Raw genomic sequence first — 25,946 nt, forward strand, 5'->3', positions numbered from 1 at the left:
CCTCAGGGCGGGGCGCAGCCCGGCCCGGCCCCTCGCACCGGGGATTGGCCGCCCGGCGGTGCCGCCGCGGGCCGGGCAGCGGAGCGGAGCAGCGGAGCGGCGGAGCGGAGCAGCCCCGGCTGTGCGCGGTGCCCCCAGGCTGCGGCGTCCGTGTGGGGCAATGGCGGCGCTGGGCTCAGCTGCGCTGCGGAGGGGCGGCAGTGCGGCCCCCCGGCTCCTCGCCGTGGCCGTGTCCTGCCAGAGCTGCCGGCACAAAGCCACCGGGGACGGTGGGCACGGGCAGCCCCGGGAGCAGCACCCGGCGGCCCCCGGCAGAGTCGGCGGCCAGCCTGTCCCGGCCGAGGGCGCCGACACCAAGACCTACCTGTGGGCCAGGTACCACGAGATGAAGAAGCTGGTTTACGGTAAGGCGGCCGCCACGTCCTGCCGGGGCCGGCCTTTCCATTCTTTTTTTCCCCTCTCCTTTCCTTCCTTGCATCTCGGTGCCTTTCCCCGCCCCGCAGCCCTGGGGACGTGCCCGTGCTGTGGAGCTGCCGGGTTAGGAGCCTTTCTCCCTGGCAATGCCATCCACATCTTCCATCGCCCGCGGCTCGCTGGGATGGTTTTATTTCACTGAAATCTGGTCTTGGTCTTCCTCTTTCCATCTTCAGCTTCCTTCTGTGTAGATTCCCCGGCTGGACTCAGGACACACAGTGTATATGAGACTTTTCATAACTAGCCTCCCTTACATCGTGGGCTTTGTTATGGCAAATGGTCTAAACGAAGGGCTTAATGCCTTTTTCTCCGGTTTTCCTTTGTCTGGCATACGGAATCGCGGTTGGACTGGGACAAATAGATGGGGATGCTAAGTGAAGGGTGACAAGTCCAAATCGCCACTGGCACAAGGGTTAGCCTGGAGAACACTGATGCTGCGGCTCCTGGGGTGGGTTCTGATCCTGAGCTCAGTTTCTGCTCCACACGTGTCACACCTTTTCCTCATGAGCGCGTTTTTGCTTCTCTGACCAAGAAGTTACCTGCCTCTGTCGGGTACTTTGAAATCTTGACAAGTGAGGAGAAAATTCAGACTGTTTGCCAAATCTGTCTGTGTGGAAAACAGGATTGTGGTCTTTTTGGCAGCAGCAGACCTCCACTGTATTAAACTCTCCTGAAAGTAGCTTTAATGACATGAGGGCAAAGAACTCTTTCCTGTTGGTTTCTTGATTCATGGGATGCTGAAGGTGAGCACTGTAGAGAGCTAGGAAGTGTGAGTTTGTGCCTGCTCTTACAGAACTCTCCGTTAGCTTTTGTTTACCTAAGGGCTTGGATAAGGGCGGCAGTCAGCCGTAGGCATCTGGAAGAACTTTCTCCCTGTTCTGAGATCGGCAAGGTCTGTCATTCCTTCCTCCCCCATCTTACAGTCCACTGGATTTGGCATAAAATCTCGAGTTCTTCAAGATGCACAAACGTAAAAGAATTTGCTGCTGATCTAATAGGTGTTTAGCCTGCTGCATTCCAGGATGAAAGCTCCTTTCCCAGCACTGTTGAAGGCAGTACAGAATATTGACAGAGGACTGGAGCTTTGATAATACCCTCCAAGACTGAGCTGTGGTTTTAGCCCTACTGCTTGAAAGAAATTCCAATTTGCAATGCTTGTATTGCCGTTTGGAGCTTGCTATCCTCAAAGGCATTATTTACTTTTCCATAGTGGGATTGAAACTATAAATGCAGATGTGTGTTAATAGGCTGTGTCACAGCCTCTTGGCAAAACGCTTGGTTTGCTACGTGAGACTGTGAAGCTTGTGTTCACATAACTCTGTTGGGATGCAAGAGATACAGTTATTAATTGAGGTGGAGCAGTAATCACCAGGAGTAAATGCAAAACGAAGTCGGGTGAAGTAACCCAAGTGTTAGAGAGCAGACTCTTCACAAACTTTCGGGTAGCCATCAGATATGTTGAATAAGGCTCTCGTTTGTTTCAAGAGTAGCTCCCCAAACTAAAATTTCAAGACGGTGCTGTTATTCAAATCTTGTCAGGAAGAGACAGAGCTGGTCCAAGTTGGTTTTAATTGTTGCTTTGATGAGTAAGCAGTTGTGCAGAATGTGGCATCAGTCTGTTCATTTGTGCTTGGTTTCTGACTGGTGTGAAGGTGAATGTCTGTGCTTGGCTGCTCAGTATTGCCCAACACTGAGTTGGGGCGGACTCCTGAGGTGCCTCCTTCTCCTTCCCCCTCTAAAATGCCAGCTTTGTGAAGTCCCTTGTCCTTGTGTTAGTTATTGCCACCGGTTTGGAGAGAGGTCTCTGCCAGGAGAATTCATTGTGTGTTTTCAGACCAGCCCTTGCTTAGGACCAGATCCACGGAGCACTGTTGCATTTTGCACGATAAATGCTGACTGAGTTGAACGGGGCAGAATGTGCCGGACGAGTTTCTGTGCAGTAAAGCTGAGGGGTGGTGCAGGTTTGGGCCAAAGAAGCACAAGAAGTTCTCAACTCTGTAAAAACACATCTGTGCTCTGCCAGACTGGAGTGGACAACAAATGTTGCTACACAAAGAGAGCCTCTGAGGTAGAACCTCCTCTCAGTGTTGACTCAAGAGAAACCACACTCTTCCTTATCCCCCCTGCCTATTGCAACAGTAACTCTTTCGGCCACATTTCAGTACCCGTAGAAATTTGAGGCACTTACTGTGCTTTTTTTACTCTGGCAAAAGGAAAAGTAAATTCACATTAGTCAGAGGGATGGAGTTGAGCAAGACTTTGCTGTTTTCTGATCTGATAAATGTAAAGGAAGGCTGATAAGCTCTCTCAGTAAGCTTTGAAGTCTTGCACTCTAGGAAAAATCCAGTCCTGAAACAAGGGGACTGCCAAGCCAGTGACTCTTTGGCTATAAGCGTTTGTTTTTTCTTAGGTGTTCCAAATCTGTTAACAGAGGCTACACAAACTCAGCTTTCCTAGGGAACTTTTACAATATCTGCAAACTTCTTGCCTCTGCACCACAAGCTTGAGCATGGTTAAATGTGAGAACAGCCAGAACTGGAAGACTGACCAGTTATGTACACTTCACAATTCTGCTTTCTTGGATATAACCCATTTTTTTTTGTGAAGAGCTCTTGTAGCATTTCCCTAGTGCCTTTGTATATTTTAAAAATGGGATTTTGTAATGAAATTATAATTTTTTAATATTGCTTTTAGCTAATAGAGATTTCACTAGCAGGAAATCCCAAAATATTTAGGCATAATGGCATAAATCCAAGGTCTTTTAACATGGTTTCTCTGAAATTAAATGGTCTTTAGATAATATTTTTCCCTTTCTACCCTATTGGTAGAAGGATCTGCTTTGGCTGGTGGGAGTGCTTTGCAGGAAATGGCACAAAACAACACTTCATGAGGATAAAGGAGTGCTTGGAAGGGAGGAAAACTGGCAGTTTGTCTTTAGAAAGCAACTTAGTGTGAACAAGGGAAACTTTTTGATTAATGAAGATCATGGAGGATAATGGCCATCTGCTTGTCTGTACCCTTCTTTTCCCTGCTTGCCATACGAAGAAATTAGTACAGATTTCTGCTGTGTTGGATTTGTGGGAGTATAAAGGGTGTGAGAGATGCGGGTGAATTGCCTTGTTTATGTAGAATTCTTCACTAACATGCTGGATCTGGGGCTGTGAGAGAACAGGAACGTTTCTTGCAAGATGCTGTTGGCACCCCTGGAGCTCAGAAAGGCAAGAGACGTGCTTGGCACCTCCTGCCCAGAGCGTTTTTCACATCAGAAGGGGCCAGATGGTGTCTCTAGTGGCTGCTCACAGTTAATTACCTGCTTTTGTTTCCATTTCTGCTCTCCTGTTGGGGATTGAGGGTTATTGCTTTCTAACAATGTGGTTTATTGCCTGGGTAGAGACACCTGTACTCTCTTGGAGACACTCTGATTTAAGCAGTTGTCCAGGTTCTCACGGGGGAAAATGAAGTTTTGTGTTTACTTTGCATTAGCACCCAGGTGTAAGAGATACACGAGATCAAACATGCTTTCTTGTGGTCTGCCTTTGCTGCTGAATTTCGCCATGTGTCGTGGACATGCAGGCACTTCCCTAAAAACCGTCAGAGTTGCAAACGGGAGCAAATTGTGCAAACAGGCAGATTCCTGGGGCTGCATCCAGTGCAAGAGCAGCTTTTTCCTCTGTCCTCTGATGTGTTCACGCTGCTTCTCCCTTAGATCAGACTTCCTGGGTGAACAGCTGAGTAGGCAGTGAGTAACTGATATGTCTGCCTTTCTAGTTAGGACCCAGACAGAAAGAGTAGTTGGGATTATTATTCTTTTTTAATAGCCAAAACTGGTCTTCATTTTGTTTTGTGTGGTTGTTTTCTTTAATTTATCATATCTGTCCAGCAATCTGTTATGGTGTCTTGGCAGAGGAAAAGCAAAAGCTATCGTTATTGAAAAATGGCATCTTCGTGAATTTCTGTTTGTTTTGATTTGACAATTGCCAGGAAATCTGAGACAAAGATCCCTGGCAGATTACGTGCAGAGCAGCAGCAGAGCAGCAGCGCCCAAGCCTGCAGCCCAGGACTTGATTAAGCACTAAGGATTGGTAACCACCCAGGAGGTTATCTTCGAAAAACAAACAAACAAAACACCACAAAAAAGCAAACTAAACCCCCAAACAAACACAATTAAACCAAGCTTCTTGAAACCTGGCTCAGTAACCCTGAGGCGTGTTTGGGCTCTTGTATTGAAACTGATTTTGCTTGTGCTCCCAGGCTGTGTCTTTTCCCTGCTGTAGTTGGAATCCCTTCATGGAGACTGCATGAGTTTGAGGAGATGGAGACCTGCAGCTCTGTTGAGGAGCGTACGCATGCAAAAGGATATTTACACTGAGACAAATGTGCATCATTAATCCCTAGACTGAACTTCAGAGATTTCCTGCTTCCCAGAAGAGCAGTGGCTTTGAAATTTCTGTCAATTCAAGATGTAGGATGATGTGGTGGACAGAGCAAGCTGCGAGTTGTGAGTGATGTGGAATAGAAAACACAGCAAGGAGATGTGTGGTGCTTGGGGAAGTAAACATAGGGAACACGTTGTGTGTGAGGCAGTGGATATAAATCAGTTTGGCTGGTGTACGCATCCTTTTTCAGCACTTAGGGAGCTAAGAGAGAGCATGCTGTGTGAGTGACAAAATGTGGGTGCAGAAAAATGACCTGGGCAAGAGGTTGTACCTTTGAGGCACTCAGTGGGTCTAAATGTACTTCATAAATCGTGCTTATGCTTCTGATCACAGATGGGACTTGCTTGGTGAAGCTCAGACTGCCTTCTCCTTTTTACAAAATCCTACTGCTCTCTTAGTTTTTCCTGATGGTATTTTTGCAAAAGTTGTGCCTGGCATATTGGTTGAATCTAGAAGATTCTCTTGTCTTCTGTGAAAAGAGAGGTGCGATTCAGGCAATGGTATTTTGTGATGCTCTCAGGCTATCAAAATGTGTTGTTCTGAGTGTTAGCAAAAGGGGAGTGTTGGAAGAGCTTGACCTCTCTGTAGGGACACTGTAACAACAAGTTGGGTGCATTCATCATAAAAAGAAAAAAGTGCTTTAATAGAAGAGGAAAGCCCTGCACATTTCCTCTGAGATGTGTTTGTGTCATCATTTTCCTTGTGAGGAAGAAAAATAACACCCAGTGCAAGTTTAGAAAAAGGTCTTTCCACAAGTTTGACTGAAGGTGAGGACAGGAAGTGGAACTCTGTTTATGGTGCAAAGAACATTTATGATGAAAGGATGAAAGTTGTGATCATCTGAATCCTATTTACATTTCCCATCTTTTAAAATCTCAGTGGAAAGTACTTGGATTGCATCCGCTCTCCTAAGCCTCTTCCAGGAACTTTGCCACCAGCAGAGCACTGACAGAGAGCTTTTGTCCCTGGTGTGCAGCCAGTAAGTCATCCATCCTGCCTTAATATACTGCTTTATTTTCTAGTGATTCCCCTCCACATGATCTGGTGAATTGTATTTGAAGGCCAAATGGAAGTCAGTTAGGAGAGAAGGATGGGTATGTTTTGTAACGTAGTGATTTTTTCCCCCCGAGAAAGAAACGTTTTGAAATATTTGAATTTATTTCTTTGGTTACCTCCCTGAATTAGGGCTCACAAAAGAACTTCAGACTTTTGCCTGAATTCTGTTATAATTCCAGACAAAGTCTTTATTGGGAAGGGTTGGTATCTCTTTCTAATAATATATTTTTTTGTCCTAGACACAGATGGAACTTGGTTTTATAGCAAGGAAGCACTAAAGAACCAGGACAGGGGTCCTTGCTAAAAGGCAAAAGTTAAGGTAGGAAAAGAAAAAATACTACCCACTGCTGAGTAGGATCTGGAAAATGCCTGCTCTTCTATCATTCAAAGAAAAAAATACCTATCTTTGAGGAGGGAGGAAATGTCTCCTTCCCTTCTGTCCCCCAGTGTGGTTGTGACCAGGCAACCTACTACAAGGAACTATTTTTATGCTCTTTCTTGCAAGCAACAGTTCTCATGGAGCGGGAAGCCTGTGGGAAGGTCTGTTCCTGCCTCTCCCATTGCAGTGGAGTGAAAGCTCTCCTCTCTGGAGAGGGAAAGGATCCTCTGGGAAGGGATCTGCATATAGGTGATTTAGCTGCTTGGGCACTTAACCCCATTTTTGCAAAGGTCTGGGGAGCAAAGTGTTATTCCCAAGCATCTTGAAAAGTAACCCTGCTTTGCAGTCACAAACCACTTGCTGAGCAGGACTGAGCTGTGTCCACAGCTGTTTATCAGAGGAAAGCAGATAACTTGTTGCTATCAGCATTGCATGCTCCAGGAGCATAACCTAGTGGGGGGTATTTTTTACGTGTAGGTGTTTGTACAAAACTTTGGTATTTCCTGCCCATTAATACAAAAATTTAAAAAGTCCGAAAGGTACTTGCAGGATTTTTCTGTGAAGTCTGGTTGCCTCTGTGAGAAACAAAAAATGCTAAAAGACAAACCTCAAAATTTCTGATTTGGAGTAATCTAGACTTTTCCAAGAGGAGAGTTAGCCTGTTTGCTTGTTTGAGTTCTAAGTGAGGGGTGTGTGTTTCTCTGGTGATTTAACACAGCTGCCTTTCACATTGAAGCCTGCAGAAACTGCAGCTGCTCTGAGACAGAAATTTGACACTTCAGAATCTCGGGTCTGCTTTGCTTCATGTAGGCCAGAGAGCAGGGGGCATTGTTTTGCAGCTTCCTGACACAAAAGGTCAGTCTGACTGTGCAGATGGATAGAGAGCATTATCTCCAGGTGCAGCCAGAGGTTTCACAGTGTGTTTTTCACGGGGAGATTATTTGAGTGAGCTAAGGGCAGCAGCCTTCGACAGCAGCTCTGTGCTCTTTGCTGCTGCTGTGTGGCATTTCCAGCTGCTGTCAGGTCCAGAACAAAAAGTCTAAACTTCAGCGATGCTCTCAGTTTCTCTAACCTCTCCCCTTTCCCTTCTCTTAGATCTCCTTCCACCGGGAGTCTGCAATCTCCTCAACCCTGCCGCCATCTATGCTAACAATGAGATCAGCCTGGGAGATGTGGAGATCTATGGCTTTGACTACGATTACACATTAGCACAGTATTCTAATTTACTACACTCCATGATTTTCAACACTGCCAGAGACATCCTAATAGAACAATTCAAGGTAATGAGGTGCTAAGAATTTCCACTCAGTTAATCTTGCTGCTGTCTTTGCAACACCCCAGACATGCTTGTGCAGGCATTGTGCATGCATGTCAATTGCTTGATTTATTGAGATAAATTTAATATTTCACAATCTTTAATTGCAGAATTAATTTTCTTTGAGATAATTTGACATGATGTACATTCCTGAGGTTTTATAAATGTGGAGTAGGAGCCCTAGTGTAAAAAAGCCCCGGTCAGTTGTACCCAATTACGGAAAGAATGTCAACAGGATTGCTGGTTGGAGGTGCACATGGTGGCTGAACATAAACCATGGGCCAACACTTAAGCTGTGCAGGAGTTGGCATGTGCTGGTCGATGGGATGATGCCCTAGAGCATGTCCCAGAACAGACATCCTGTTTGCAATGGGTGACTGCTTAAGCATTTTTTCTCATTGTGTCTTTCTGTTTAGAGGGGCCATGCAGTGCCAGTCTTTGCCAAATATATGCACTGAGTGGAGCTTACAAGAAGTGTCCTGACTGCCTCAGTGAATCTGATGCTTTACCACAGCTGTCCCTTACATGAGAAAAACTAGTTTTGGGTATTCTGATCCTTTGTCTTACTCCATTCACCCACTTTCTTTGCTGAAGGGGCAAAATTAGGCGGGACTAAACGAGCTCAGCAGGTGAACTTAATTTGTTGACTATCCAGTGCTTATGCTGTAATGATGTCACTGTTTGTCTTCCCAGTATCCAGAAGGGCTTGGGAAGTATGACTACATTCCTGGATTTGCCATACGTGGACTTCACTATGATGTACAAAAGGTAAGCTGTACGAAGTTCACTCTCCTGGGCTTTGTCTCCCACTGTTATGTTTTTAATGGAAATACTTGATGTCATTGCTTGCAATAACATCTGTCACCAAATGACCGGTGAGTCTGTGTGGCTGTGCTTTTCACTGCTTGGGTTCTTCCCCAAGGAAAGATGTCTATTGTGCCAGCCTGGCCTCCAGCAGAAGGGGACATTCTAGCAAAGGTCTCTAGTAAACAGCCTTGCCAATTTAGAAGTCAGTTCATTCCTCAGGCTAATTAATAGAAAACTGAGCTTGTTTATGTGATCATTTCTGTCTTTCAGGAAATTTAAACAACAAAACTCGATCCTGCATCTACAAGTACTTGCCAGGAGCAAAGGCATAATGTCTTACTCTAAGAATAGAAGTGACTTGTCAGGAGAAAGCTTTAGGAAGCCTTCCCCATCCCCCAACCCGAATAATAGGACTGCCTGGAATAAGATCCAAGCTACTTGAGATGCATACTTCTTGGGAACACGGGCAAGCAGAGTGCAGGCATTAGCTTTAACCCTTTTCAGTGCTTTGGCCCTATTCCCTGAAAGCCTGATGCCCAGTGATGCTCTACTGGCTGCTGCAGCCAGGCAGTCAGATGGGAGCACAGCAGAGAAAGTTGTTTCACTGAAGTAGCTTTTTCATATGTTGAGTTTGAGCAAATTCAGGGAAGCAGGCAGTGCAGGCTGGAATGTGTGTGCTGTTCTCCAGCAGGAGGGAAAAAAGAGAATGAAGGAAGAACTATAGAGATTTTCTGTCTTTTGTCCTAACTGTGGAGACAGCATGGCAGCAGACCACTCATGCCTCTGGCCTTAAAAAGCAAGAAGTAGATCTATGGGAAACTGAAGGTTCTTTCTCTGTTTAAATCTTTGGCTGCTGTATCTGAGAAACACAGACGAGTGGCCTGGCCAAGCAAAGCACCCTTTGAGTGAGTAGAATGTAGAGAACTTTCTTTTCTCAGAATCAGAGTTTGCAAAACACACAGAAATCTGGGTTGTGCCTGTGTAAGAAAAACTTTCAGCATATTTGCCTGTCTTCTGACACACTCCTCACAGATTACTGGGAGGTCTGCCCACAGCGTAATGAGATGCACTGATATGGTGTCCTGATGAAAAGTTTGATGTCTTGTTCCTTGTGCAAGCTGCAGAGTGATGTGGGTTTAATGTCAGGCTGCTTTCCATGCCCAAGGACTTGTGTTACAGCTTCAGAATCATGGATGGAGAAGGATGGCTCATGATTAGGGCAATCTGATAGTAAAAATGCAACGAAGGCTCTGTTACCAGCCTGGTGTATTCCTGAACATCTTTCCTTTAATGTCAGCTGAGGAGGGGAGAGCTCTTGTGTGAGGAAAATGACTGGGTGCAGCTGTGCTTTGAGCTAAAACTTGCCGACTTAGTACTGCTTCAGATAAATGTGGGGGGAATAGATATGTGCACACAAATTTCCTTTGGAATGTGTGTTTTCTTGAAGGGACATTAGAATAGATTGAACAAATTATCACTGAAATGTTGTCCCTGTTTTTCAACTGCACCCCATCCACAAACTGGGATGTAAAAGACTTTGGCTCATAGAAAGATGGTCTTTTGCCAGAGAGGCCAATAAAAAGTCACAGTATGAATAAGTGTGTCTAAAAGTAGCTGGAGAATAAGTGCTGTCTAAAGTGCATAGATGTGGGATGCTCATACTGAACTTTGTTTTCTGAATGTCATTTGTGTGGAACTTTAAACTTTAATAAGGTTTCGGTGTAAATTTTAAGAATAACCCAGTTCTAACAGTAAATATCTATCCCTTGTCACAGAGTCTTCTGATGAAGATTGATGCTTTCCATTATGTCCAGCTGGGGACTGCATATAGGTCTGTCAGTTCTGAAAATCATTTTCTAAATGCTTATATATGCAAAAGTGGATTTCTACATCTGAGTTTGTTCATGTCATGTTATTCTGCTTCTTTTCTGAGCAGAGCACAGTCTTGTCTGGCTCATCCTGTTTGCTCTTTCTTCAAAAGCTTACCTGGCATATAATTGCAGGGAGTTATATTTTCTCAAGTATTTCAAGCCAGGAGTGGGTGGGGAGCTTTTTGTAATGGTTAATGGCACATCTGGTCACGTACACTGCGTGGTGTTTTAACTGCAGCTACAGCAAGGCTGGGTTAACACCTGAGAGCAAACAGAGCCAATAGGAAAGGGCTCCTCTGTATGTGATTCACACATGGGCCTGTCTTTTCCAGGCAGGAGTGTATCCCAGCAGTGCTCTGCTGTGCCTTGGAGAGTGATCTGGGTGTACAAATTACATCTTAAAGCAACACAGACATGCCAATAAATTAACAATGTATCAGAATCTAGGCTCACTTTAAGTCCTAGATTGTCCTATTTTTCCTTTAGCTCATCAAAAAGAGCTGGGTATGCTTTGGAATAGGTGGCTGAAACAGCGCAGAGCAAATTTTTCTCCTAGGAGTTGTGAGACTGGAGACTGAGAAAACACCTTGCCCCAAAGAGGAGTGGAGTTGGTGTGTAAGAAGTAGTAATTTATAAATATCAATAGCAAATCTCCTGCAAATCCTATGTTGTATTTCCTGAGCATGGAAGCCAATGTGGTTTTTTTTTCCTTGATCTCTGCCCTTTTGCTGTTAAGCTTCAGTTACAGTAAACACTCTAAGAATATTAAGAAGGGAGTTTCATAACCAGAGAGATTTGGCTTCTCTGAGTGCCAGCTTGGGGGATGAGGGAACCAGGGGCTTTGTACTACCCCATATTTTACTTCAGCTTCATAAAGAGATTTTTAGTTAAAACATATTTTAATTTTTTTTCCCCCTAGTGTTCTTTTGTAACTATCTTTTTTGGAGTGTCCTTCTAAAATGTCCTTTGCTGTTGAGCACAACTGAGGCAACATTTAACTTCTCAGATGCTGTATCACAACTGAGTAGAAAAGGAGAAAGGGAAAGTTGCCGACTGCTTGAGCAAACAGTCATCAAAATTGAGCAAGAGGCAAAACCTGCAGCAGTCAGATAACCTGATGTTATGAACTGCACAGATCAGCCATACTCCTGGTTTTGGTGGTTTTGGGAAAAACAGCCTTCTTTGTTGAATGGTCTTAGTCAAGATCTTGTTCTGTTTAGGAAAACTGAATAAGAAGGAAACTCCATTTTCAGCAAGTTCTTCTCCTACACCTTTTCATTAAAGGTGATGTATCTCATGGAAGCAGTATCTCCAAACCAAGTTGTGTACCCAGTGCTGCCCAAGTCAGGTCTCAGGCTGATTTGGTAGGGCAGTCCTGTCACCAAATTGACAGCAGACAGAGAGAAGGCTCTGGCTGGACTCTGCTGGAATGTGGATAAAGCCCCTTAATTAACTTGTAGGAGCAAACGAGGTATCTGAAGAATGTCTTGGGAAAGATTTTATTTCAATCTTTAGACTGTCAGGCTCTCTGCCTGGCTCTTTTGAGCAGGACGAATTTTTGAGTTTTAGAAAAGAGCCCGTTTGCCCCCTGTTTTTTCTCTGTTTGCAGCACTGTGCAGACTGGTGATTATTGACCAATTGTGTTGTTTTGTGTCTAGAGGGCTCAAACCGGTGCCTGATGAGGAGGTGATCGAACTCTACGGTGGTACACAGCACATCCCCCTGTACCAGATGAGTGACTTCTATGGCAAGGTATTGTAAACCCAGCAGCAGCTCTTTGAACAGCTTGGAAAACAGAGGGAATTGTATGCACATGTAAATGACTGCGGCCTCCCTTGGAAAGGCTCGGTCCCCAGTGAGCTGCAGTGTGTTTTTGTTCTAGTGGGAATATGCCCCAGAGGTTATTTAACAGTTTAGCATCTGAAAGACATCTGCAAAGCATTTGTAAATACCAGGGCTATTGGCCTAGAGCTGAATGGCTTTGAAGGCTGATAGGGAGATGTTCCCTGCTTGTTCCTCGGCCAAATCTAGCTCCCAAGCTACCGGGGCAGCCTGCAGTGCTTGTGTTTGCAGTGAGCTGTTTGAGAAGGGGTCTCTGTGTGTAGCAGCAGTAGGGTGCTTGCAATGCCTCTCTCTTTTTGGCTTTGTTTTTTTTCTCTTCACGTTGAGGATCTCCCTCCACACCCTTCACAACTGCTCAGGGGATATTATTTATAGAGTTGTAGTCCATGAGTGTAGGGACTAGTAAAATACTGACATTCTGTCTGTAGGAGCTGTAAAAATCCTTTGATTTTTCTGAACTAGAGGAAGTTAGGAGAGATTTTTCTTACTTGAGTGTCTTGTGTGGTGCAGTGGCCAAGTGGGACCGTTCACATCCCTTCTCCCAGAAGTTTCTTGCCTTTGTTTCTTGCCTTACTTCCTGTGCCTTAGGGGAAACTGGAAGGAGAAGGGCACACTTCCTCTGGTAATACCCCTGTGAATCTGCTCTGTGAAGTTTACAAGGTCACTTCTTGAGTTTTCTCTTTCTCTCTTGGGAACAATTAATCTGAGTGGTTGCTTTCTGGATAAGTATATGCTCTGTTTATAGCTCAGTGATGTTTCCAGCTTTGAAATAGGACATTTTTGTTTAGAATTTGATCTGTCTGTAAACTGCCCTCGACTGGCCTCCTCCTGTGCAGCTCTCCTCAATCCTGTCAAACTTGAGATGATTTCATCTTTCTTTTTAAATGATTTTAAACATGAAACCTGTGTCAAGTTTTGGCCTTCTGTTGGACCAGGTGCTTTTGCTGAGATGCCTTTGTATGTACCAGGTGCTTGCTTCTTTCCTGTAACTGGTATTGAAAAATTTGGCACAGAAGTAGAGATATGAGCTTAGTCTTTGTGAAGAGGTGAATCTCCTCTCCTAGTAATGTAACAGACTCCATGAAACTAATAGGTGGATCCCAAAGAAAACAAAAGTATTTACAACTAATGGCATTTGCATTCAGCAATGTCTGCTCAACCTGTGCCACTGAGTTGGGCATATTTTCTCACATTAGTGAGAAAGATGAAAGAAGGATTAAGATGACTGCTGGTGTGAACAGGTGCAGTGAACTGGTGAGGAGTGATCCTTTAGCAGGGGTCTCTGATTTGTTCTCAGTCTGCCATGCTGACATGGCTGTATGAGCAACAGGAAGGTTGCTAACAGGCAATAAGAGAGGTGGGACTGATATGGCTGAAGTGTGTAAATACCTTCCATTAAGGGTTTTCCTGGTTCTCTGTTAGCAGGAGTGTGTGGTCAGCTGCCAACATCCCAACACCAGCAGTAGGTGGGCACAGATCTTTCCCAGGGTTTGACACTGCAGCTGATGTGACTTTACATGTGATGGCCTGTAATGAAGGTGATCTCATGGATGTTGTAGAAAAAGCACATGTAACATTCTGAAAGCACAGTCCAATTCTTGTCATGATTCCTGTCACTATGTCTGCCTAAGGAAGTCACAGCCACTAAAGGGAATTGGGAGAGGTTGGATTGATTCTGTAGAAAAATGACAATAGGCGCAAAAATGAAGTCAGAGTTGACAAGGTAAATCTTTGCTGTTAAAACTGAACATTTACCTGCCTCCTCTGTACTTCAGGTGTCCTACAGAGGTAGGACAGGTCCTTGCTCTGCTGCACTCTGCTAAATCCCATACCTAGTTATTTCAGTAGGAACTGCCTTTGTCCCTCTTGCTTCTTTCCCAGAATCTCTGAACAGGAAAAAAAGATGAAGGCTGTTTACAGAAACTTTTGGTTTTGCTATGGGAGAAATATTCCCTTAGCAACCAGACATCAAAATGGACAGAAGTGTTGGAAGGATTCAGTGAGTATCGTAAGCAGCACCACCGTGTGTGGTGTGTGGCCCTTGTGTTGTCTTCTGCTGTAGGTGAAATTGTCCTATGCTGGGTGATGGAAATTGTGTGACCCTCAGCACACCAACATAGCTTTTGATTGCTGCTTTTTTTTTTGTAAAACACCTCAAGCCAGATGCTGTTTGTTGTTCCTTTGCCCTTTTGACCCAAATTTGTATTGCCCCAGGTATTGTCTCAGCCACCCTTACCTAGCCAGACTAATGGAAGATGCTCTCTTGTTACACATCCTGGCATGATAGGGCCACAGGTTTGTCATTAGGCAGCAGGGGCCCCATCAGCCCCCCCCAGCTGCACCTTCTGTGGTTTTCTGGATGCTGCTTTCATGTCTGTCTTTCACACAGCTCTAATAAATGCTTTCTGAAGTGGGCCAGTATTGCCCTACAGCGTTACAACGTCGCAGCTGTCAGTCCTGGATTGCTCAAAGCTCATGCACAGACATGATGGATCTGGATTGCCAGGGCACTGCCAGTGACCAGGTTCATGGGGAGGTCTGTGTGCTTCCCAAATTGTTTTCCATATACAGGACCTTAGTAATTGTCCCCATTGTGTTCTGGTCTTATTGATGGAAAACGAAAAAATTGATCCCAGCTTCATCTTGCAAGGGAGACTCACTGCAGCCCTCTGCATAGGTGGTACCCACAGAAAAAACAAAGTTTATTTTACTGGAGAGCCTCTCTGGGGCCAAAGTTGGGTCTTGGCCTGCTGATAGGTTTGTGATTGATAGGCAATAATGATAGTAAATGTGTGTGAGAGCTGCAGCTCTGCCTAATGCAAGGGGAGTTATTCCTTGGTCAGCATGTAATTGTCCATTTCCACTTGACTGCTGGTGGGCTGGAGTTCTTTTTCCTCTGGGTTTTCTGTAGTGACAGACGGGCATTGACAAATGGGGTGTTGGAATGATTCTTACACTGCCTTGTGAAACCTCAGTGGAATGTGGTTTGGGCAGCTTTGGTGCCCTGTGTTCAGTGTCACAGCCTAGTTTAGATAAGCAATGTGGCATCTTCAGCAAGGCCCTTGTTTGCTGCTGTAGCAGAGCATTGTCTGTTAGCACCTGTATTTATGCCAAGAGTCCAGGTGGGAAGCAGAGGTTGAAATAAAAATATCTGGGACTGACTCCCTGCTTCCTCTGTCTTCACCCTGTGGCATTAATGATGCTGGGTTTGTTTAATGATTTATGTGAAGGAGACACCTCTCTCTCTTCAAGGTTGATGTTTTGATTAAGAAGAGAGGTCTGCTTGCTGAATGGCTGGGACTTCCCACACTAGTGTTTTCCTTTTTGTTAACCTGGAATATATTTCAGATTATGCTGGGTGGATGAGTTTTCTTGCTGGCTTTATTATTTTTTTCCCAGTATTTTTGGTTTAATGTCTCCCTTTCATTTTTTGCTTTCCAGGGTCCATCGCTTAAGCAGTTTATGGACATTTTTTCTCTTCCTGAAATGACATTGCTCTCTTCAGTCATTGATTACTTCATCACTCATGGCATTGAGTTTGACCAGGTGCATCTCTACAAGGACATATCTGTAAGTGAAATGTCAACTGCCCCACAGTTCACACCACATCAGAGCTGTGAGCTCCACAGCACCCAAACTCAAGGGGCTGGCAGTGACCAGCCTTGACCAGACCAACCAGCTCTGTTGTCCCTTTATATCAAAGCATTAGCAGGGAATATTCAAAGCTGTGTTTTCAGAACATGTTTGGGTTTTGTCTGTACTACAGAGCCAATGTTTCTGGTGTATCTCATATAGGAGTGCCTAGGCTGCTTAGACTGAAGATCTTTCCATGGGAAATATGTCACAAATCTTGTGTGAATGTTTTCTCGTTCTGCAGACTTTTAAATTGTTTTCCTTAGTATCTCATTTTTCAAAGAGTCTTGGTCTAGCCATGTAAAGAACAGTTTACTTTATATGGTGATTGTTGTAAAACACCTGTCCTTGCTTGCTCTGAGAATCCTGTACCCCTTGCAGCTGCAGTGTAGTCTGATCCTTTGGGTGACTGTAGTCTGATCCAGAGGGTGACTGTAGCTTTCATGTGTCATTTACTCCAAGGTGTTGAGTGGCACTTGAAAGGGCTGTGTGGGATTATCAGCATTGTTGGGGCTTTTTGACTTCTCAGTTAATGCTGTAGACAAGATCTAAGTGCTTGAGATTGCTGTTCTGGGTGACTTACGCTGACAGACAACACATTTTCCTTATTGCACTCCTTTTTCCATGGAGAAGGGTTTTTGATTAGTACCTTGTGGGAATCTTAGGCTCACCCATTGGCTGCTCAGTTCTGGGAGAGAAGTGGGGCTCCATGTCTGTGCTGCTGCTTTGTGATAAGGATCACCTGTCAGCTGTGTGTCCTGACCTTCTGTTGGTGCATGATAGGAATGCACCAGCCCATTTCCCACAAGACCTTAACACGTTTCAGGGGTGTTGGATGTTGTTTTTTTCTCTTGGGGTGGGAAAAATGGGAAGAGGGGATACAGCTGACTTCTGAGGCCTTTTGTGAAGAGTATCTTCTGAACCTTCTTTTGAGATCAAATGGATGTGCTCCTAATTGAAATCTTTAGAGCAGGGGAATGGTTGCCACAGCTAATATATGTCCAATGCAGGGCAACTAATGTGGTCCAGCTCTCAGACTCCTCAGTGCTAATCCTGGCTTTGTCCTTTTGGTGGAGAATGTGGTCATCCCTGAGGGACAACTAACATAGGCAAAGAAGAGAGATATGACAGAAAATCTGTGGCCATGCCTGAAATCTATATTGAACCTAGGAACCATCATGTACTCTCACCAGAAGAGTTCTTGCTTTTTTACTGCACAATGAAGATAAACATTTTTGCAAAACTTATCCCTTTGCAGTACCCAAGTTCAAGTGCAAAGAAATGCTTTGTGAACACAAGCACAGAGATCCTTCTGTGCTGCAGAAAGGTGTCCCAGAGGACTGGCATAGCCCAGCTGTTAGGACAGCACTGACTTAACCTGACACCCTGTTGTAATTCTTGGTGGCACTGCTGCTGCAGCCTGTCTATTTAGGAGCAGGTTCAGTGCTACAGGCACTACACTGAGTCAAAAGGGCAGACCCTGGGGTATGGTAAAGGCTGAAGCTCATGTGTAATTAAAGTAGTCCAGTCACACCAGTTTGGTCACTTCATATTTGAGAATAAGAATGTACAGTTTACCCTGCTTTCCCTTGGAGGCATTTTTTGAGCCCTGTTTGACACCTACCAAGATGCCATGATTTTACCTGCACAAACATTATAGTTTTCCTTTTTCTTCTTTTGTTTTTTGGAGGACAGGAGTTTAGGGAAAGAGCACACTGAAAATTTTCTTCTCTGCAAAGGTAGTTTTGACACAAGTCAAAAGTTCTGCTTGCTTTTAATGACAGTGCTAGTTAAGAGAAAGTTGTTTTCTTGTTAGAGATCTTGCTTTCTGTTCAGATTCCTTCCAATAAGGCAAAGAGATGTGACTCTGCCTTTTTGCCCTTCAAATCCATATGGTGGAAAGAAGCTCCTAAAACTCCATTTTGAAGTGGTAATGCCTCCACCTTCATCAGCCCATTTTAAGTTGTAGATTGTGGTTCTCCCCAGTTCTGAAGGAAAATATTTTGTGGTCGTGAGGAGGTTTCCCCAGCCACTGCCATGAGGCCAGTTGACTGTGGCAAGTGTCACTGTAGCGATGGTGGTGGTGAGTGTGGGACTCAGTCTGAAAGGGCAGCTCCTGAAGGGGGACACACTGTAACAGGAATTTAAGGGTCCTGGGGAAAGGCAGCATTTGTTTACCTGTGCAAATTGTCAGGGATGAAAACAGTGCTGTTCAAACAAGCATTTGCATGTGCAAACACTGCAAACTGTGTTGCTGCTCTGGAAATGGTTTTGTGGGTCTGGCATATCTTGCTGGATGGAGACTTGGGCAGAATCTCAGCTGGGTGTGTCCAAAAATGTGCTGTATCTTGGCTTCTGGCCTGGAAAATAGGGGATATTTGGATGCCCTTGACAACATCTGTTTTAACTTGCTTCCCTCCCAGCCGTGTTTTGTGCCACCCTCCTAGTGGGAGCTTCTGCTCTGCCTCTGCACACTGGTCACCCAGGGCTAGGAGCTGTGGCCCTCCTGGGCTTGTGGGGAGCACCTTGGGATCACAGACACTGTCCTCTGCTGCTGTTCACCCTGGCCACACTCCTGTCCTTTGGGTCACATTTGGCAGAACTTCCACAGGCACTGGGAGGAAGAAAAGCCACCTGGTGTCTGAGACAGTACAGTGTTGGGACAGTAAATGGTTTTGGAGTGGCACAGTCTTTATTGCCTTAGAACCAGTGGGAACATGTGCTTGTTTCCAAAGCAGGAAGGAACTTGTGCTTTTGCAGATAAGTTTTGAGGTTTTCCCCCTTGTGCTGCAGCAGCTGAGCCAGCCACCCCACTCTTCTCTTGGCATCTTGGTGAGCCTTGCTGGGCAGGCTCTGCTGCTTTGCAATGATGGACCTTTTGTTCATTCAGCAAGGAGGGGATGTATCATTACAGCCTTGGTCCTCAGTGTGGCAGTAGGTTTGCATGCTGGGAAACAGGAATGCCATGGTGTAAAACTGAAACATTTTTCCCTGTGCTTTTTTTTTAGGATGCAATTAGAGATGTTCATGTGAAAGGAGTGATGTACAAATGGATTGAAAAAGATATGGGTGAGTTAAATAGAGCTCTGGTGCCAAATTTACTTGTCACTTCTTCAGTCTTTAGATAGGACTGATAGGGATAAGGAAGGCAACTTTATCACCATGGTGATTCATTGCCTGCCTGCCTGAGGTGGATCTAATTCAGACCTTTTGCATCTTTAGTGGTATAGGAGCTAGGTTTGGTTTGGTTTATAGAATTGTGGTCATGACTTATGCCAAAGTGTTCTGATTGATGTTGTGTGTTTCATTCTGATACAGAACAGTATATTCTGCACGGGGATGAAATCTATGCTGTGCTAAACCGCCTGGTGAACCACAAGAAGAAACTGTTCCTCATCACAAACAGTCCCTTTAGCTTTGTGTGAGTACCATTATTGCTCATCAATGGGTCACCACAGCACAGCAAGAGCTGTGCAGGGCGCTCCCTCTTTGAGCACCTGGAATCTGTATGGAACAGAGTTTTGTGGCAGTAGTCATGGAGTTCTCTGGGAACTGTTTGTGGTGAATGTTGCACCCACAGCATTGATCTCACTTTTTGAAGAAGTTACAAGGCTGTGGCTGGCCACAACATTACAGAGCTGACACTTTCTATTGCCTCTGGCAGTGTTTGCTGTATCACAGACTTCCCTGGGCTTCCAGTGGTGCAGAAGAAAATGTGTGACAGCTTGAAACAAAGCACAACATCAATACTTCATACAATGAGACAGCCTTGGGGGGGTTCACAAATCTGTTTTCTTTGTGACTGAAATAAGAGTGAATTTAGGGCATACTGTTGTAAAGATGCAGTGTTGGGTGAAAAAAGAGTACTGGATCTGTTAATTTTTCTGTTCCTTTGCCCTTAGGGACAAAGGAATGAAACACATGGTTGGCAAGAACTGGCGGGACTTATTTGACATGGTCATTGTGCAAGCTGACAAGCCCAACTTCTTCACTGACCGGCGGAAGTACGTGTCCAGGGCAGTCCTGCCTGGGGCTTGGGCCCCCTCCCTGAGGGAACTGCTCCTCTGGCCTGCCAGAAGGCAGTGGTTTGCTAAGCATAGTCTAGCTCCAGGAGGTATTCAGCCTTCCAACGTTCTCTCAGATACTCTCTGAGGAGGCAAGAATTGACCAGGCTGGGAATAAGTGGAGAGAATGCATAGAGCCAGGCAGAGAACTTGTTTCTAAAATTGGCATGAGAGATGGCCATTTCTTGTCTTGAGACTGTGACAAAATCTTTCCTTTTCCTCTTCCCCACAGCAAGTATCTATGTTTGTTTTTTGAGGTTTTTTTGGGGTCTTGTTTGTACTGGATATATGCTCTTTGGGAACTGGCAGCTCTGGAAGCCTTTGTATGTGGCAGCTGGGTTTTGTGGTAAGTTAGGAGCTGCCAATAGACAGGCTGCTGTCCTTACTTTGCTCTTTGGCTTCTTTGCTTTGGGAACTTTTGTCTACTTAGTTGGGGGATTGGTCTATTCTTTCCTTGCATGTATTTTCCTCCCCCACTACCCAGACCATTGGCATATGCTGGAGTAAACCTATGGAATGGCTTTATAAGCTGTGCTGGCCTGGTAAAGGTTTTTTTCATGGGCTGCAGGTGAAGTGCTTTACAAGCACAGCCTGGAGCTATGATGATCTAGCTCTCTTGGAAATAAAACCTATGGCTGCCTGGTGCCTAAGATCAACTCGTGGAGTGGAGAATGTCATGGCAAGCCCTCAGGAAAAACAGGAGACAGCTTGGTTCACCTGGTGAACTCAGCATGGGGACAGCTTTCCATTTGCTCTGCAGACTTGCTTTATCCTATAATGACATTCCACAGCCTCTGTTGGGCTGGGGCATAGCTAGGTTGGATGAGCACACAAAGTGTTTAATGGCCTTCTTGGCCTTGGCATTTCAGAGGGAGTCATTATGGTTATTTTCTTCCTCTCTGTATGTGAAAGCAAGAAGAATTGTTAGGGATTTTGGCATGAAATGGCTACAGTCAATGGAAGCATTTAGGAAAGGTATTTTCCTTTCATACTTCCCCTGAGAAAATATTGCAGAAGGCCCAGAAGGTCACTTAGAACTCATGTAGAGCTTTTATTTCAAGTTGCTACATAGGTAAACAAGTTTTGTGATTCAAATGTTCTGGTTGGTGGGTAACAATCACCAAAAATCAAAAGAAGTTCACATCTCCCCCTGTTTTTTCCCAGACCTTTTCGAAAACTGGATGATAAAGGCTCACTGCAGTGGGACAAAATAAACCAGCTGGAGAAGGGAAAGATCTACAAAGAGGTAAAGTGAATGGGTGCATAAGGGGTGTCAAGCAGGAGTCTGAAATGGTGGGGACTTAAAACATGCCTGTACTTTCGGAAATCACTGGAAAAACATGACAGTCTGCTTGGTTAGGGGAGATGATGGGTTCTGCTGTAGGACATTTGTTCATGTTTGGAACATGACAAGGACAGAAGTCCTTGGAAGGAGCACCCGTGTGGGTAGAGGGTTTTGGTAAGAAGACACTCTGCAGTCTGTGCTGGCTCTGCGCGGTGGGAGATGCCCTCTGTCCCCAGGAGTTCTCTCTGGCCTGGTAGGACACTGTCCTCCAGAACGCTTTCAGCATGGGCTTGGCACTAGGGATGGAGGAATGGAGTCAAGTGCGAAAAGGCAGAGCAGGGCCATGTAACTTAAGGTGTTGGCTACTTGCTTTTCTGCCCAAGGGAACCTGTGCTGAGTTACTTCTGCCAGGCTGGGTTTTCCCTGCTGCTGCCCTGTTTGTGTGAGATGGGGTGTAGGGAAACATCTCCTATATGTGTGGGGCAGTGAATGTCTCCCACCCATGTATGCAATGAAATCTTCACCCTGGGAGCTCTGCTCTGACATTGTCCAGCATGGCCAGTTGTGAACTTTTCCCTCAGCTCTTCTGACTGTCCTGGTCCTGAAACTCTTGTCCTGGAGGGGCTCCCAGGAGTGTGGTAGTTGAGGCTAAAAAGGCACAGCTCTCTGAAACCTATTGTGAATGCAAAGATCTTCTACACCTCACTCCAAGTTGTTCTCCATAAGGTTGGAAAAGGTGGACTTGTGTAAAATAAAGAAATAAGGAATAAATAAACAAGGGTGATCAAATAGAGTACAAAGCATCAAAGGGTACAAAGCCTGGCTCCTGACTCTCCCCTCCTGGAAGGACCAGCATGTCTGAAGATGAGCTGCAGCTCTGGTGAACTTGCTGCCCTGGGTGTTATCCTTGCAGCTGGTCTGTCCCCTGAGACAAGTTGCCTCTGGCTTTAGGACGGTTTGTTCTTGGTTATTTGAGCTGTCTAATCCCACGGGAAAAAACTGTTAGTGAGATTGCGGTCAAGTAGCTGGGACCTGACCTGTGGTAGCAGAGTAGGTCATGTCCTTGAGTAGTGCTGTTGGGAAACCTCTGGTGGGTCTGCCAGAGTGCTGGGCTGGTGTCCCATCCTCTGCCAAGAGCTTGGAGCTGGGAACATGCAAGTAGAGCTTGTTCCCAGTGGGTTAGCAGCTCCCTTGGGAGAAAGGCACACCTCACCCATGGTGTTTTTTTCTAAATTAAATCCTCCTCTTGCCCCACCTACATCTTGTGCCCACAGGCTGCTCACCCAAGTGAATGGTGCACTGAGGAGGGGAAAAGATGAAGGACAAAGGTGGGCTGGGTAGGATTTTGGGCCCCTCTCCAATTCTTCCCCACGATTATATTTTTCGACTGCATTGAACTTGTTGCCTAATTGTGGTTCATAGGATGTGATGGAGTGTGTATCCTGGTTGCAGCCCACCCTGTCTCCAGGATTTTTGGTTTCTTGGAGTGCCACAATATGCTTCTTTCTGGCAAGTGTTAGCAGCCATGGACCTGAGCTGGTGGTGTTGCCAGAGGCCTCTGAGCTGCTCCTGTCCCCTGAAGCAGGACTGGATGGCAATTTTTTGCTGTGGGTATCCCATGAATGGGACCTCAGGGACTGGTGTTTTGGCCTAGGGACTGGGAAGTAGAAGTGATGCCCTCTAGTCCCTCTGTTTCTACAGATGTTTTCTGTATGTGCCAAGTTTGTACTCTTGTCCCTTTCCAGATCTGTGATCTTGGGGGAAAGGAGGGTAGGACCTGGAGGTCTCAGAACAGGTCTGTGTCTCCATGGAGCTCCAAGTAGAAGTTTCCTGGCTCTCAGGTCCATTGCTGTGTGAGCACAGCAAGAGGACTCTCCTCCTTCCAAGGCTGTACTCCATTTCCTTCTCTGCCAGTGGCTTCCTGAGCAGTCCTCACACGAGCAGCAGCAACGTAGTGTCCAAGAAGCACAGAGACTGCCTGGTTCTGTTTCTGTGCTGTTGAGGGAAGTCTGCTCAGCTCCAGGGATGCTGCAGCAACAGAAGGCCCAGCACCTTGGTTCTGGACAGCCTTTAGCTGTGCATACAGCAAGCTGCCAGTGGCTGCTGGGGGGCTGCCTTGTGACTGGGGGCTTTCTGGCCAGGCTGGTGCTGGTGGTTGGGGTGCTGGCTCCCTCCTGCCACTGGAGGCTGGCCAGAGGGATTGCTGCTGAGTGGCTCATAGGTTTGCACTGACTGCTTGTGATGGTCTGCTGGCATTGATGGGGCCATTTCCTTTCCTAGTGGGTTTTGTTTTTATGACTCATGTAGAAAACTTGTGTGAAGATGTGGAAGGGTAGTCCCTGAAGTGCCTTCTGTGCATGTATGGATGTTTGGAAAGCCTTGAAAGCTACTTGGTGCTGTGCTTTTGCTGGTGCTTTGGGGTTTGGTTTGTTTTACTCAGCTGTGAATCTGTGCAGGCTGCCTGGCTCTTTAGCTTGATTAAACAATTTCTGTGGACATGTGGGTGTTGCTAATCTTTGGGGCTGGGATGGTGGTCAGGTGTGTAGAACAGCTCCCGACTCCAAAAGCCTTGCCTGGCAGTGCTCACCTTCCCTCTGGTACACCCTGTGAGGTGAAATCGTTATCAGCCGAGACCAACAACTTCTAAACCCAGAACACCTGGGGTTCTTTCTGCCCATCCTCAGGCTTTTCTAATTAAGGTGTCTCTTGGCCTCTAAACTGCCTCCTTTTGTTGCCTTTTTAGACCATGTTGTCTTCTTGACTTGCTGTGCCCTAGACTGCAGAATGTCCCCTGAGTTTCCTGCCTGCAAAAACTCTTTGGAAGAGCTTTTGCCTTTTTCTCTAGCCTTAAAAAAACTGAGGGATGTACAGGGAATTGTCACAAGAGAAGAAAGTGTAGTGAGGTGGGGAAGAACAGAAACCTCTGGGTGTAGATGGTGGGGCAGAGAGCAGGTTGGCATTCCATGAGAGTGCTCACACCTGCATGTGGTAAGGTGGCCTGTACTCATGTTTCCTGTGCTCCTGTCACTTGCAGGGCAACCTCTTTGATTTCCTGAGGCTGACGGGCTGGCGTGGATCCAAAGTGCTCTACTTTGGTGACCATCTGTACAGTGACCTTGCGGTGAGTGAAATGTCTCTGCTCCCCAGTGAGGTGGGAGCAATCCCACATGGCTGCTGTGGCTGCAGCTGGGCTGGAGATAAAGCAGGGCCTGCTCTGAGTGCTCAGGGCTGTGCTGGGTGCCACCCCCCACAGGACACACAGCCTTCCCCACTGATGCCAGACAGAGGCAAGCACTGGAGAAAAGGCCCCTGAAGTACTTTCTGTGTCTAAAGTGTGAATTTGAGAGCAGTTTGTATTGATCCCACCTCTTTAGGTGCTTCATACAACTGATCCTAGTGACCAGGAGATGGTTGTTACTGGCATGGGCCATGAATGGCTATCCCCTGAGAATACGAAATGGGAACAAACCCACTCTTCTGGGAACCAGGGTTGTGTTTGGCTTTCAGTCTTTGTGTTGAATTCTTGGTTGTTTTTTCACCCTGATCTCCAGGATCTCATGCTGCGTCATGGCTGGAGGACTGGAGCCATCGTTCCTGAACTGGAGACGGAGATCCGGATCATAAACACAGAGCAGTACATGCACTCCCTGACCTGGCAGCAGGCTCTGACAGGGCTGCTGGAGAGAATGCAGGTACACAGCTCCTGACTGAGCAGGACAGGTTATATGCTGCCTTCTGAGTCTGAATTTTGGGTTTAGCATGGGGATGAGGGGATGTATTATCTTGCCTGGTTCTCAAAAATATCTCATCCTCCTCCTGGTGAAGTGGGCTCTGGGTTTGTGAGTTACAGTGGAAATTGCAGGGAGCTGAGGACTGAGCCTGCAGGACTGATGGATGTGATGCTTTCTACTGCTGTCTTTGCAGATGTATCAGGATGCAGAGTCAAAGCAAGTATTGCTGGAGTGGATGAAGGAACGGCAGGAGATCAGGTGAGCATTTCCCCACCTCACTTGTGAGGTCCCTTAGGCACTCCCAGGCCCTGTTTTGTAACCTGCTTTGGGGACAATGCTGCTGCAGCTGCTGGACTCTGGTCCTGCCTGGTCTCACTTAGCTCTGGGTAGGGGCCATGCAGCAGTGCAGTCCTGCAGCCTGTGAAGTTGCACTGGTTTGAAGGCAAGGTGGGAAAGGGGAGTGCTGGGAGGGGTTGATGGACTGTCTGCTACTGCAGCTCCTGACATTGCCCATAACAGGTGCAAGTAAGAGTGCACTGAATATTCATCAGTCTCACTGCACAGGGTATCTGTATCTCTGGGTGACCCTCTAATGCTCATGGAGGGGAGAGTGGCCCAGAGCTAAGGGAGTGGGAAGAATCTGTTACCACAGTTTTAGCTACAGAACACCATCTCTTTCCTCTCAGGTCTCTGACGAAGAACCTGTTCAACCCTCAGTTTGGAAGCATCTTCCGCACCTTCCACAACCCCACGTACTTCTCCCGCCGGCTGGTGCGGTTCTCTGATATCTACATGGCTTCCATCAGCTGCCTGCTCAACTACGACGTTAATTTCACCTTCTACCCCCGGCGCACCCCTCTGCAGCACGAGGCTCCGCTCTGGATGGATCAGCTCTGCACGGGCTGCATGAAAACCCCCTTCCTGGAGGAGATGGTGCACATCCGGTGAAGGGCAGGTACTGCAGGCAGCAGCAGCACAGCCGGGGCTGCAGCGGGGCCGGGCGGCTTGGACCGCAGCACCTCTGTCTACCACTAAAGGGCGTTTGACACTTGC

The 25,946-nt window shown here is 46.2% G+C and overlaps 1 protein-coding gene across 1 annotated transcript; it reads left to right on the forward strand.

Moving 5' to 3' along the window:
* The first annotated feature begins 30 nt into the window (after positions 1–30).
* On the forward strand, positions 31–25,945 carry NT5DC2 (5'-nucleotidase domain containing 2). Its single transcript, XM_058844621.1, has 14 exons — positions 31–404; positions 7,441–7,625; positions 8,354–8,428; positions 10,243–10,298; positions 11,997–12,090; positions 15,622–15,750; positions 18,822–18,882; positions 19,132–19,234; positions 19,716–19,817; positions 21,042–21,123; positions 24,197–24,283; positions 24,714–24,854; positions 25,087–25,151; positions 25,580–25,945. The coding sequence occupies exons 1-14, from the start codon at positions 161–163 to the stop codon at positions 25,839–25,841; spliced, it is 1,686 nt and encodes a 561-aa protein (XP_058700604.1). The 5' UTR covers positions 31–160; the 3' UTR covers positions 25,842–25,945.
* Position 25,946: the final 1 nt, after the last annotated feature.

This window comes from Poecile atricapillus, chromosome 9, assembly GCF_030490865.1.
Source record: "Poecile atricapillus isolate bPoeAtr1 chromosome 9, bPoeAtr1.hap1, whole genome shotgun sequence".
Lineage (NCBI taxonomy): Eukaryota > Metazoa > Chordata > Aves > Passeriformes > Paridae > Poecile > Poecile atricapillus.

Bases quoted from the DNA above. Each gene is read 5' to 3' on its own strand.
- NT5DC2 (XM_058844621.1), top strand. From the start codon at position 161: ATGGCGGCGCTGGGCTCAGCTGCGCTGCGGAGGGGCGGCAGTGCGGCC. The intron at 8,429-10,242 runs GTAAGCTGTACG...CCCTTGTCACAG, and splicing joins TTCACTATGATGTACAAAAG to AGTCTTCTGATGAAGATTGA. The intron at 15,751-18,821 runs GTAAGTGAAATG...CTTTTTTTTTAG, and splicing joins ATCTCTACAAGGACATATCT to GATGCAATTAGAGATGTTCA.